At 45.0% G+C, this 14,129-nt stretch overlaps 2 protein-coding genes across 2 annotated transcripts; both read right to left on the reverse strand.

Annotated features, from left to right (window-relative positions):
- Positions 1-3,212: 3,212 nt before the first annotated feature.
- On the reverse strand, positions 3,213-6,973 carry LOC141800610 (gonadotropin-releasing hormone II receptor-like). Its single transcript, XM_074683272.1, has 3 exons — positions 6,434-6,973; positions 5,541-5,742; positions 3,213-4,137 (listed from the first exon to the last, which is right to left on the reverse strand). Exons 1-3 carry the CDS (start codon positions 6,971-6,973, stop codon positions 3,749-3,751), a joined length of 1,131 nt encoding a protein of 376 aa, XP_074539373.1. The 3' UTR covers positions 3,213-3,748.
- A 3,261-nt stretch (positions 6,974-10,234) lies between these two features.
- On the reverse strand, positions 10,235-14,112 carry ttc24 (tetratricopeptide repeat domain 24). The gene is made up of 11 exons (XM_074684221.1): positions 13,846-14,112; positions 12,860-13,088; positions 12,495-12,788; positions 12,200-12,401; positions 11,912-12,118; positions 11,708-11,836; positions 10,913-11,034; positions 10,699-10,829; positions 10,551-10,624; positions 10,370-10,466; positions 10,235-10,289 (listed from the first exon to the last, which is right to left on the reverse strand). Exons 2-11 carry the CDS (start codon positions 13,055-13,057, stop codon positions 10,235-10,237), a joined length of 1,509 nt encoding a protein of 502 aa, XP_074540322.1. The 5' UTR covers positions 13,058-13,088; positions 13,846-14,112.
- Positions 14,113-14,129: the final 17 nt, after the last annotated feature.

Genomic DNA, 14,129 nt, shown 5'->3' on the forward strand with positions numbered 1-14,129 from the left:
TCCTCCTGACAGCCTTACAGCCGTGCAGCCTTGATGAATGAGTGAGACCATGATGATGATGATGATGATGATGATGAGTCTGTCTGAGGAACATCAGGAGAGGATCTGGAACCCCAGAGGAACAAAAACATGAAAACCTCAAAGATGTCCATGAACTTTGACCGCAATTCACTCTTTAGACCCTGAAGCTGGCTTCCTGTGACCTGACGCTGACACACCATTGGTCACATGGTGTCTGACGCTGACACCGCGTTGGTCACATGGTGTCTGAGGCTGACACCGCGTTGGTCACATGGTGTCTGATGCTGACACCGTGCTAGTCACATGTTCCTCTGTGGTTTCAGATGCCGGCGTCTCGGCGTCCCGATGCTTCCTGTTAAAAACCAAAACCTTTTTCTTCAGTTTGAGGTCATTTTAAGTTTGACGCCACCCGTGCCGAGTTTTCTGAGGCCTTCCGCCGGTCTGACCAGAGTCCGGGTCCTCAGAGGACGCCCTGTGGTGGTCCTTCTGAGGCTCAGAGCCAAAGGGATGGCTCTGGTCAGCTGGTGACTGTGGAGGATGCTAGCTCTCCTCCGCGCTGCTTTAGCCTTTTAATGTTTGTTTGTCTCACCAAGTTCGCCTCAAGTCAGGAAGGAGAGGAGGTCTACAGTGAGCTGGTCCCCTTTGCCCCGCCCCCTTACCCCCCCTCTGTCACCAAACTCTACCTCCAAAGAGAGCTACCTCAGGCTCGACGCCAAACGTCTGACCTCCAGGCACCGTTAGCCTCCTGCTGCTGGTAAAGCTAACCTACCTCGAACCAAAAGGCTCCCCAGGAGCTGCTTTGCCATTTTCCTGCCTTTTTGTACCAATGCTGAAGTCCTGTGCCAAACCGACCCCCCAGAGACCCCCAGAGACTTCCAGACTCTGAATGTTGCCTATACCTTGATGGATTGGTCCATCGGGGTCAAAGAGTCAAGGAGACTCTAGAAAAGAAACTCTTGAAGATTGTGACGCTTCATGTCTGACTCCAACAACTTCTCCAGTCCAGGACCCAAAACCTGCTCCAGATCTGATCTCCACAGGGATCTGGCTCTCTGGTTTACTTAAACCCGTCAACATAGACAGAAGGTAGTCCGAGTCTCAGTTCATCCAGATCCTGTCTGAGGGAAAACCACAACAAAATCCTAAAGTAAAATCAGACCCAGATCCTTCCTACCTTAGCTAGATTCAGGTCACCCTTGAAGAGAAAAACAGACCAGGGTCCTCGGATCCAGATTGTCTCTCTAGTTAAACCAGATAAGGATCCTCTATCCCTCAAGATCCTTAAAAGTAAAACTAAAATCCAGGTCCCCTCTGAAGAAAAAACACTATCAGAGCATTCTGAAATAAAACTAGATCCAGATCCTTTCCAAACAAAAAACAGATCCAGATCCATTCTGTAGTAATACCAGATCCAGAAAAACTATAACATGATTTTCTCAAACAAACAAGACAGATCCAGATCCAGATCCATTCTAGTGTTGAACCAGATCCAAATCATTATTCTAGTATCACCAATCTAGATCCACCCAAGTAGGCTATGACCTTAGAACAACCAGATCCAGATCAACTCTTGATCAAAACCAGATCCAGATCAACTTTTGATCAAAACCAGATCCAGATCAACTCTTGATTAAAGCCAGATCCTTTCCAAACAAAAGCCATATCCGGATCCGTTCTGTAGTAATACCAGATTCAGAAAAACTACAACAAGATTATTTCCAACAAACAAGACAGATCTAGATCTATTCTGAAGTTGAACCAGATCCATGTCATTGATCTAGTATCACCAAATCTAGATCCACCCAAGTAGACTATGATCCAGAACAACCAGATCCAGAGCCATATTTTCTAAAATAAAACCAGATCTAGATCAACTCTTGATTGAAACCAAATCCAGATCCCCTCTGAGGTAAACCCAGATCCAGGTCTTGTCTGGAGTGAAGGATCTGTGGAGCGGTGTGGGTCCTGCTGCAGCTTGCTGCAGACGTTGAAGAATGAACTTTTATTTTGAAAGTGTCAGTGAGGATTGCCTGTCCTTGTCGTCATGGAAACGCCCTCACCTGAGAGAAGGACAGGTGAACCGGGACAGTTTGGACTTTGTGGACGCCTCGGAGTGAGACGTTCTGACTCTTTAATGTTTAATGTTTTATTTTTTGGAGGCAGCCACTTCCTGTCACCTGTGCACAGGTGTGCTGTCCGCCATATTGAAAGTGACCTCGAATAACGTGTGAAAGAACGTCGTAAACTTTCCGATATTTGAACAGCAGCTTTCTGTAGATTTCAGCCAAACTTCCAAATATTCTTTAAATAGACGAAAAACAAAAACGTCCAAAGATGAAAAAAGTTGTTTTCACCACTTCCTGTTTGTTTGTTTTCACTTCCTGTTTCTAGAGCTGAAGAACAAACAAAACCAAAAGAGATGTTTGTTTCAGTTTCTTATATTTCAGATGAATGCTTCGAGGAAAGAAGAGAATTTATATTTTCATAAATTTAAACCTGAAGCTCAAATTCTTCAAAGAGCCAAAAAACAAAAACACGTTGACCAAAAGCTCCAAAAACACTGAGATATGACCTCTGACCTCTGAGGCACTGAGCCAGCCTGTGCTCTGATGTCTTCCTAGCTCCTGTCTCTGCTGACAGCGACTCACAGAGACCTAAAACCTGAGACCCACCCTTACCACTAAGCCCCGTCCAGTCTCATGGTTGTCTCCTGTAGCCCCTCCCCCTCCCAGAGGTCAGAGGTCACTGTCAGCTCCTGATGTCTTTATAGAAATGAAAAACAAACATGTTTGAATTTAATGTTGCTGTTCTGTTTCTAGAACTTTCTTCTCTCAGTTCGTTCTTATTTTTCCGTCACCGCCGCTCGCTCGGCAGCGAAGAGGAAATTCAGCCAAAATGAAACCGTGTGAAGAAGAGCATTAAGAGTTTTAATTATTATTGATGATAATATTATGATTAATACCATATGACCTCTGTTTTCTTATTGTTTGATTCTTTCTGTTGGTAGTTTAAAGATGTGAAAATGTTTCTAGGATTTAAAATGTCGTGTTTTCAGCTAAAGGTAGCAGATTCAGCCATATTTAATAAGACAAAAAGCCATACACGTGAGATGTGAGCCATATTTTACAGATATTCAGAGTAATTTTATATAAAAGCTGATTGTTGTCAGTTTAAAGTTGGACTACCTCGCCTGTGGACACAACGTAGAAACTAAACGTAGAGCTCGTAGTGAACGAAGGCTAGAACCAATGAGAAAAGTGATGCTTTAATGTTTCTGGTTTCTTTTCTCTCCAAACGTTTTATTTCATTAATGTGTCATAAAAAAAGAGAAGCTAAAGCTTTAACCAGAGCAGACAGAGGAGCAGCCAGAAACGTGGTTACAGACACCTCAAATTGTTTTTAAAAGTTTGTTTCACTCTTTAGTTTCTCCTCCTCCTCAGTGGATGAACTTCTTCTTCCGTGGTTTTGTCCTGATTCTGTTTGTTGTCCTGTCTGTTCTCCGCTCTGATGTTTTGACACATAAAACCAAATAAAGTGAATTAAAATAGAAAACACAGTCTCTGCTTTTTTTCTGAACACACACGGATCTGTCTTCATAAATAAACCTACAATCATCTTGAGCTCTGAAACTGCAGAATAAATAACGAAAACAAGAATTTCAAGCTCATTTGATCCACTTCCTGTTTCCTCTGTGACATCACTGGACCCCTCTGCTCTGATTGGTCGCTCAGTCCACTGCAGGCTGCTGGTTGGTGTTGGGGTCTGACCCCTCGCTGTGAGGCCGGGCTGACAGACGCTCAGGTGACCGCGTTGAGGTGTCAGTCCTGGTGTGGCGGCAGCAGGCGGCGAGATCGGCCCTGAAGGATGGCGTGTAGAAGCCGTAGATGACGGGGTCACAGCAGGTGTTCAGGTTCCCAAACACAAAGAGGGCGTGGTGCACGTACTCAGGTGTGACTCGCAGCATGTCCGGGTGGAACCAGTACCAGATCCCCAACAGGTAGTACGGCGTCCAGCAGACCACGAAGGACAGCACGATGACCACCGTCATCTTCAGCGTCTTCATCCGAGCCTTCGGGATGATGTCAGTGCCACTGCGCCGCAGGTACGACTCACCTGCTGAGAGGGGGAGGGGCTACATCAGTGAAGTTACAATGTAAGGGAGTACTGGATCAACTTACCTGTACAGGTAGGTGCGTCAGGTGTACCAAATGTTATAATGGTGCGGATGTGAAGGTGTAAAAATGTTGGTCAGAGACAGGTATGGACTGAGTCCTCAAAAGTTCACAGGTGTGTGACAGGTTTATATCAGGTGGCACATAATACAGGTGTGTACAGGTGTAAAAGCATCTACTGGTGTGTCACAGGTGTATTCAGGTGTGTGTCAGGTGTCTGACCTCTGTATCTGATACACCGCATAGTCAAAATATGTGAACTGGTATATACAGGTTAAAGGTATGTCTGTTGTGTTACCTTTGATCCTCAGGCGTGTATAGATGTGTACAGGTGTATGACCTTGGTTCCTGAGGGGGTTCAGGTGAGTACAGGTGTGTAACCACTGTTCCTTGGTTGTGGGCAGGTGCGTCACTTTTTTCCTCAAGTGTGAAAAGGTGTGTACAGGTGTTCTTCAGGTGAGTACCTTTGTTCCGTAGGTGTGTAAAGGTGTTTCAAGTGTACAGGTGTGGGACCTTTGTTCTTCAGGTGTGTCAGGTGCATCACTTTTGTTTCTCAGGTGTGTCAGGTGTGTTACTTTTGTTCCTGAGGTGTGTCAGGTGTGTTACTTTTGTTCCTCAGGTGTGTCAGGTGTGTTACTTTTGTTCCTGAGGTGTATCATGTGTGTTACTTTTGTTCCTGAGGTGTGTCAGGTGTGTTACTTTTGTTCCTGAGGTGTGTCAGGTGTGTTACTTTTGTTTCTCAGGTGTGTCAGGTGTTTTACTTTTGTTCCTTAGGTGTGGTCAGCTGTGTTACCTTTATTCCTGAGGTGAGTCAGGTGTGTTTCTTTTGTTCCTCAGGTCTGTCATGTGTGGTCAGGTGTGTTACCTTTGTTCCTTAGGTGTTATGTGTGATCCTTTTTTACCTGAGGAGTGTTCAGCTGATTCAGGTGTGTTACTTTTGTACCTGAGTGAGTCAGGTCTGTTACCTTTGTTCCTTAGGTAAACGTATGTTACCTTTGTACCTGGGGTGTGTATAGGTGTGTCAGGTGTGTTATCTTTGTCCCTGTGGTGTTACTTATGTTACCATTATTCCTCAGGTGTGTCAGGTGTGTTACCTTTGTTCCTGAGGTGTTATGTGTGTTACTTTTATACCTGAGGTGTGTACAGTTGAGTCAGCTGTGTTACCTTTGTACCTGAGGTGTGTACAGGTGTGTCAGGTGTGTTATCTTTGTCCCTGTGGTGTTACTTATGTTACCATTATTCCTCAGGTGTGTCAGGTGTGTTACTTTTATACCTGAGTAGTGTACAGTTGAGTCAGCTGTGTTACCTTTGTTACTGAGTAGTGTACAGGTGTGTCAGGTGTGTTACCTTTGTTCCTCAGGTGCTGCAGGTGAATATGCAGCAGGATGCGGCTGTAGCAGCAGCTCATGACCAGCAGGGGGAGGATGTAGAGCGTGGTGAAGTTGAACATGTTGAAGACGGTCTCCTGCCAGCGGCGGCTGAAGCTGCCGTGAGTCGCACACTGAGTGAAGTTGGCGCCCTCTACCTGTACGGCCCTGAAGATGAAGAGCTGCAGGAGACCAGGTGGAGGGTCAGAGTCATACCTGAGCTCAGGTGGAGGTCTGACGTGTCTTTCAAACATCATGAGGTTTCAGGTGTCAGAGTGTTACTGTGCTCAGTTTCAGCTGGAGGCCTCTTAGCGTTGCTAGCATTCCTCATAGAAAGTAAAGGGGGGGTTAGCCTAAGCTAACAGCAGGAGGTGCTTTAATCAGAAACATTCTTTCAGGGATTTACGCTCAGGAGGATTTGACTGCAGCTTCAGGCTGTGACTAAACTCCAACATGAGACTTATCACACCTTCAGCTGCAGAATAAAGATTCACTAAAATCATTTATCTGCTCTGTGATCAGAGGGAGGAGGAGGAGCACCTTCACTCCGACCTCCACGTCTCCTTCAGCTCAGCGTGTGAACTCGTCATTAATATTCATCTAAACAGCGTGATGTAAGGATTCTATCTGCAGCAGCTTCATGAAAGATTCAGAGACAAAGGGAAGAAGAAATCACAGTGCAGAGTGTGGACAAAGCAGCCAATCACAGCTCAGAGTCTGAAAACTGCAGCCAATCACAGCTCAGAGTCTGAAAACTGCAGCCAATCACAGCTCAGAGTCTGAAAACTGCAGCCAATCACAGCTCAGAGTCTAAACACCTCACTGTTCATTGGGTGTTTACCTGTTGTTGGTGTTACCTGGTGTGATATCTACCTGTGGTGATGCGAGCAGCAGGCTGAGGCTCCACGCCAGCAGCAGCATGCGTCTGTTCCTGCGATGTGCACTCAGAGCGTCCAGAGGATGCAGGATGGCGTGCTGGCGGTCCAGGCTGATGACCACCAGGATGAAGGTGGCGGCGTGCATGGCGAACACCTTCAGGAAGCAGAGCACCTTACAGAGCGCGTCCCCTCCGTACCACTGCACCGTCACGTTCCACACCGCGTCCAGAGGCATCACCAAGAACGTCATCATCAGGTCGGCTGACGCCAGGCTCAGCATCAGGGGCCTCAGGTGGGACGCCAGGCGCCGACCACGCCCACACCACACACTGACCAGTAAGGCAAGGTTACTGCAGGCGGCAAACAGGAAGAGGATGAAGGTGGCTCCCACTCTGAACTGAGCGGCACGAGTGAAGGTGGGCACCTCCCAGTCTGTGAGAGGGGGGAGCTGGGAGGTGTTAGGAGGGGGCGTGGCCTCTGTGGTGGTGGGCGGGGCCTGTGTTGACAGTCTCAGGATGGACCAGTTACCTGACATCTTAAGGAGCAGAGAAAGGGACAAATACAGGTTTTTTTTTAACCCAAACAGGTACATCCTCAGGTGCGTCACATGTCTTAAAGGGACAGTACATAATTAGCCTAGCTTAGCATGAGGTACGAAAATGTATAAATTCAGAAGAACTTAATTAATTTACCTAAACAAACTTAAATGGAGCTTTTCCCCCCAATCTTTTCAAAATAAAAGCAGCACTCTAACTCAATATCAGAGACAGGAAGCAGGCTGAGTTTCAGAATAAAAGCGGCATATTGGATTTCATATTGATTCGCTGATACACACACTGAGGTCAGGTTGCTATCTACAGTTTATTTTTGGATGCAGTGTGTGTGTGTGTGTGTGTGTGTGTGTGTGTGTGTGTATGTGTGTGTGTGTGTGTGTGTGTGTGTGTGTGTGTGTGTGTGTGTGTGTGTGTGTGTGGCCATGATGTCACCTTGGCTACCTCTCTGTCTCTGCAGTGTCAGGCCCCCTAATACTCCTCCTGACTCAATACAATGTAATTTAATAATCACACACACACAAACACGGGGAGCAGGTCTACTTGTCAGACTGGATTCTGGACTAGAGGTGTCTACAGGTGAGGACAGACCCTGCACCTGAGCCCCCCTTTTTAATAACATGTCTGTACCTTAAAGGTGACATATCATGCTTGTTTCTCCTTTTCACTATGCCAGACTAGGATGCCTGTAAAGCATTTCTGCCCTCAGTACAAGTCATTTAGTTCCTTCATTGCCCCACAATAGCGTTCTCAATATCCTCATTTTAGGCCATTCTGAAGATCTCATTGAAACGCTCCGTTTCCAGAATGACCTCCAGTAACCTCACAACGTCACAGCCCTTTGTGCTCTGATTGGTCAGTTCTATCAGAGGGGCGGAGGGGGTAGAGCCAGGGGGCGGTTTTTGCAGCATGGCAGTATTTACAAAATCGCCACATTGAATGGAGCAGACCGAGCGAGTTTGCTGTTTGCCAAAACTTCACCGTAAGGCATTGATAGCACTAATAAAATGGCAGAGTGTAGGATACGTCCTTTTATATTGGACCCCGGGTCAGACCCGGACGGTTCTGCAGCTCAGGAGGAAGAAAATCCACCTCGACACGGATCATCTCAGGACGCTTCAGTGTGGTGAGTCAAACCGGTACTGTAACATGTAGAGTTTATATGTGGAAACATAGGCAGACTTCACCAACAAACTATTTCTATAACAGGGCTCCATCCTGCTCCTTCACTTTTCTCTGTCTGTTTTATCCATCATGCTGAAAGTGTAGTCTAAAGATCGCCTCTTCCGTCAGTTCCTCACTATGTTATTACCGCAGCATTATTGTGGTCTAGGTTCACAGTGCATGTCAGAACAAGCATGCAAATATCACAGTCCCACAAGTATTACCACGTCTGCTAAAACTACAGTGTTTTAACTGCTAATTCACCATGTAAAGCCGAGCTGCTCAGCAGAGCAGAGTCCCTGCATCCAGCACTCAGTCAGTCGGCTCTTGGTGGGTTTATCCCTTGATGGTGGTTGTGTGACTAACTGACATCACAGAGGAGGAGCTGCTTTATCAGATTACTCCAATAAAAAGAAACGATCCTCGTGTCGTCACAACGTTTGAAATCTCGCAGCAAAATGTCAATGACCTATTTTCAGAGGCATCAAATCTCGTTCTAGGATATCAGAAAAAATACAATATCCCATTTCTTGAAAATTCAGGGGGTGAAAGGTCTTGTTTTCAAATTTATTATATTATATGTAAGTATTAAATCAGGGATCAGCATGATATGTCCCCTTTAAACCTGAAGGCTGATGATGTCATCAGACACAGATGCTACTATGCAAACAAACCCAATGACATCATCCTGAGGGTGTGATGTCATAGCTTACAGGTTTTGGTTGTATTGTCAGAGAGTTAAAACAATCTTACATTTGATTAATTAAAATTAGGATTAATGAGATTTCTCAATTAAAATTTCAGCAATTAATAAATGAATAAAGCCAAACAGGTAATTTTAAAGCTGCAGCATCACAAGAATACACGTCTTTATTTCTTTCTACTGCTGCTAACACAACAACCACAATTTATCAACATCTGAAATTTATAATCTGATTTAATATCAATTAACTAAAAATAACGAGAAGATAAAGTAACACGTGGCGGCAGAGTAAAGTGTCTGATTTTGAGGCTTTTATTCTGAAGGAGTTTGAGATTTTACCTTCTCAGTATCTCTTGATGTTCCTCATGTTCTTTGTCCTGCAAGCTGCAGAAGTCCACAGAGGCTCTTGGGGGATCCACAAAGACCGTCAGAGACCCTCACAGATTAACTGAGACTTTGATGAACCTGAAGAACCCTGAATAAAGAACAGGATCTGGTCTGATCCAGATCAGTTAAGGTCCATTTGCTGCAGCAGCTCCTGAAAGACTGAGGAGAAACCTGCAGAGCGCAGAGCGAGGGGGAGGAGCTGCCAGGAGATCAGAGTGCGTGTGTGTGTGTGTGTGTGTGTGTGTGTGTGTGTGTTTCTGCTGCTGATTTTTGATCAGATCTGAGGCTGTACCCTCCTTTTCCTCTTTCTTGCCATCACACACACACACACACACACACACACACACACACACACACACACACACACAGATGACATTTAGTAACCGTGATAAGAGGAAAACGGGGGCACAGGCTGTTTTCTTTGCTGAAAATGTGAAAATAAAAATTGATGATATTTAAACTGATGATGAAATAACGACAATAATCTGACGTAATAAAAATAAAACTTTAATTCATGATAATGAGGATATTAATGATCCTGTCAATCTGTATCTACACTGAGCTTAAGACTGTTTCCTGTAGTAACAACCAGGTGCCACTAGGGGGCAGGCTGAATAACAACCCCCTGATTCTGGAGTTCATCCTGGCAAATATTTCACAATAAAAGCCTTTAAAAGGAAATGACATTAATGAAACAAGCTTTTAATTAGAGAGTCTACATCACTGAACAGAACCGAGACCTCCACCTGGCCAGAGTGGGCGGAGCCACAGTGGAATCACCAGGAAGAAGGGGTGGAGCCTGCACCTGCTGGACCAATGAGGCTTCACTGGAGGAAAATAAACGGATTCATGGGTAACTTCACTTCAGGAGGAGCTTTAACCACAGACAGCTGTCACTCACCTGTCAGTGGGCGGGTTCTCTCTGTCAGACCACAGCTCACCTGGAACCACACACAGGTAAGTCACACCTTCACTTCACCGCTGAGCATGCTCAGACATCAGAGAGCACGCCGTACTCACCGTTCTGCAGCCCGTCCTGCTCTGATCTGTGAACACACACAGGCTGTTAGAGCTGAAGGGTTCTCAACCTGAGGCTCCCAGCCCTGCTGAGGTCTCTGTGTATTACCTGCGAGGTCCAGGTGCATTGCTCATGTAGCCAGGTGCTTCAGTGGCTCTGCCCCCTGAGGGCCCGGAAATGACAGTTTCCTGTCTGCCATCCTGTTCTATGGAGAATGAAGGATGCTGGGAAATGAACTGTGATGTCATCTTACCAGCTGATATGTGTGATTTAAAGGTAAGAGACTCACCTGGCCTCTCCCCCCTCTTATGTAGTGATTGGTGATTGGATGCTTGGCCTGGACTCTGAGTGACATTACTCTTCCTGTAAGGAGGCGGGCAGATGTCATGTGACACAGATGATATGACCAATCAGAGTAAATTTGAAACAACTGTTACCTGACAGTAAGGGGGACAGGTGAGTTGTGGGGGTGTGGCCTCAGTGGGCGTGGCCTTCGGGTCACCTGATCTCGCTGCAGAGCTGCAGTCAGACGCTCCACTAGATGATCTCGAAGGTGACCTGATGAGTCCTAAAGAAAAAATTCTCTTATGCTAACGCTAACAGGTGACAGCTGTGACCTCTGACCTCCAATGGACAGGTGTATGACGTTACCTGGCAGTGAGTGAGCGCGCTCAGAGCCTGCTTGTAGAGCTGAACTGCTTTCTGCTGCTTCCTCTGCCTCAGGTAACACTCGGCCAGCGACTCACACACCTGAACCTCCGCCAGGTGCTCCTCTGCAGGGATGTCAAGAAACACAAATAAACATTAATAATCATAAACATTTTTTTTTTAAAGAAACCTTAATAAATATGAAAAAACTTAAACAAACATGATAAATGTAAAAAAACAAAAACATAAAGAAAAACACTAGTAACCAGTAACACACTAGTAAACATAAATAAACATTAATAACATAGACTACCACAAACAAACTTACAAAAAACAAATACAAACAGACATAAATAAACATAATAAATGTAAAAAACAAACATAAAGATTAATAAACATGAAATATTTTTAACATATACAAACACAAACATTAATAAACAAACATTTAAAAACATGAACAAACATAAACAAAAACTATTAACATCGACAAACACATACAATGAACATAAACATAAGCCTTATAAAAACATAAACACATATAATAAACAAATACAGACAGAGATGAATGAAGAGTTAATGTAAACAAAGATAAAAATCAATAAACATAAAAAAGTTCAACAGACAAACAAAAAAAAGCATCCAAACATAAACATTAATTAACAATAATAAACAATCATTAACAAACATAAGCAATAAACATAAAAAATAAGCCTCATAAAACATCAACAAACATGATAAATGTAAACAAACATAGGTAAGCGTGAATAAACAAAAACCACAGGTAGTTCCCAGACGTACCAGTGTCTCTGAATCCCTGCAGAGCCAGGATGAAGCTCTCTGCTGCTTCCTCATCCTCACCCAGCCGACTGCAGGCGATCCCCAGGTTACTGAAACACTGAGCCTGGTCGGCACGGCAACCCAGAGACCCTAAACACACAGAAACACACTGTGACTGTCAGGGTTCGTGATTATCAGGCGTGTGATGACTGACGGCTGACTGACCGTACAGTCCAGCAGCCAGCCTGTGGTAAGTGACGGCGTTTCTGAACTGGCCCTCAGAGTTCAAGGCGGCTCCAAGGTTGTGCAGAACTTTTGCCAGCAGAGGGGGCTGCTGAGCTGAGGGACCCAGAGCCTGCTGGAAGCACTGCACCCCCTCCTGGAAACACCGGAGTCGGCAGTAAGACACGCCCACCGACAGGTACAGCTCACCTGGACACAGTCAAACCAAAGTTTTCATCAAACAGCTGCTGGGGACAGGTGAGATTACACTGTATCATCCTCTGTGATTACCCAGAATCCTTGGCTCAGTGATGCTGTCTGTAAGACTGAGGCACTCTGACAGCACGCTGGTGATGTCATCCTGACTGAAGTGATCTGATTGGCTCATGACACTTCCTGCTTCTTTGAGAGCAGCAGCTGCAGAATCCAACTTTTCTGCCAACTTGTAGCTCTCTGCAGCCCGCAAGAAGCCCTCAGCTGCCAGAGACCAGTCCTGACACACACACACACACACACACACACCTGTCACATCACGCACCCGTCCACATGGCTGCTAATATGTAAATGTTCTGGTTCTGGTTCTGACCTGCGTGCGGCTGTAGCAGCGGCTCAGCTCCATGCAGGCGTCGCCCTCGCTGCCTCCGTCCCCCTGGGATCTGTACAGCTGAGCGGCCTGCAGGAAGAAGGCAGCAGCCTCCTGGCTCTGCCCCATTGCATTGTGGGCCAGGCCCAGGTTGAACTGAAGGTCTGGGAGGCGGTCTGCCTTTGGTCCGGGTTGAGCCTGTTGCAGGAGGTCCAGACCTTTCTGTGGTCGCCCCGCCTCCACGTAGGCAGCTCCGAGGTTAAAGGAACAGGCTCGCAAGACCCGCCTGTCCTGCAGCTGAGCAGTAAAGCATGATGGGAAATCAGCTGTGTTTATTTACTACAACACCTGCTAACCTTTGACCTCACCTGTTCTGCTTTCTGCAACGCAGAGCTGAAGCAGCTCACAGCCTCTTGGCTCCGCCCCTCCTGCAGAGCGCTGTGACCTGCTGATGTTAGCTCCTCGATGTCCTCCGCTTGGACCTCCTTCTTCCTTTCCTCCTTCCTTTTCTTCCTCCTTCTTCTCTTTTCCTCATCCTCACCTGGAGGAGACGCATCAGACGCCATGTGGGAGGAGGAGGAGGAGTCACCCGGACACCTGAGAAAAGTTAATTGACAAGAACACGGTACAAAATGAGCTTGGAGATTTAGAGGGATGTGTTTTATTAACATCCTCTCTATGTGTTTTTTATTGTTTATTTTTGGTAATGTGTTTCCATATCCTGTACACTTAAAAAATATTTTTCTGTTCACAAATACTTAACATCATTTAATAACTATTTACAGTTAATATATGTTGACACATTTTTCTCCAAAACAAAATTTAATTGGCATGATTTATTCACTTATTTTTATAAGCAGAAATTAAAAGTAACAAAGTATTGATTTGAAATCTAGTAACTAATGAAAGGAGAATTCAGAGATGTGATTTTTTAGTGATTTCTGCTGCTTGTATCAGAGCTGGTAATAAAGCTAACAGCGCCCTCTGCTGGAGAAGGAAACTCACGATTATCACAGTGAAACAGAAACATGAAAAATGTTAAAGTTTTATTGAATTCTAGCAGTTAACATTATCAAAAAGGTCAAATTAATAAAAAAAATATATTAATAATACAGTTCGCAGAATTTGTGGTACTTTGCTGCTCTATTGTTGACACTTTGAGATATTTGTTGAATAAACTCTGTAAAGGAATAAATAAATTAATAAACTGCCTCTGTGTTTGATACTAACATACTTTAATGATTGTTAGCTTAGCTTCCTGTTTCGTTTCATATTGAATCCACTATATTTACCTGATCAGCTGTTAGCAGCTCATGCTATCGAGCTGTAACAGTGTTAGCTGAAAGTGACTCACCTTTAACAGGTGAATGTGTTTAAGGTCTTGATCCTCCATGATGATCCGATCAGGGTTCACATCCCAGGAACGTTACTTCATCAATAACTGACATCAGATGGATGAGTTTGATAAGCGACGTGTTTACCTGAAGAAGCTACCTGACAGAACATTAAGTAGTTCAGTTTGTTGACATGACAACATGTAAACGACCCCAGCAGAGACTGATTAAACTTTAAAAACAACAGGAAAGCGACTTCTGGAGTCCACGTCTGCCTTAAAATATAGTTTAAGATTTTTTCCCA

This window comes from Halichoeres trimaculatus, unplaced genomic scaffold (genome assembly GCF_033239565.1).
Source record: "Halichoeres trimaculatus isolate MK-OKI-2021-1 unplaced genomic scaffold, fHalTri1.1 fHalTri1_scaffold_12, whole genome shotgun sequence".
Classification (NCBI taxonomy): domain Eukaryota; kingdom Metazoa; phylum Chordata; class Actinopteri; order Labriformes; family Labridae; genus Halichoeres; species Halichoeres trimaculatus.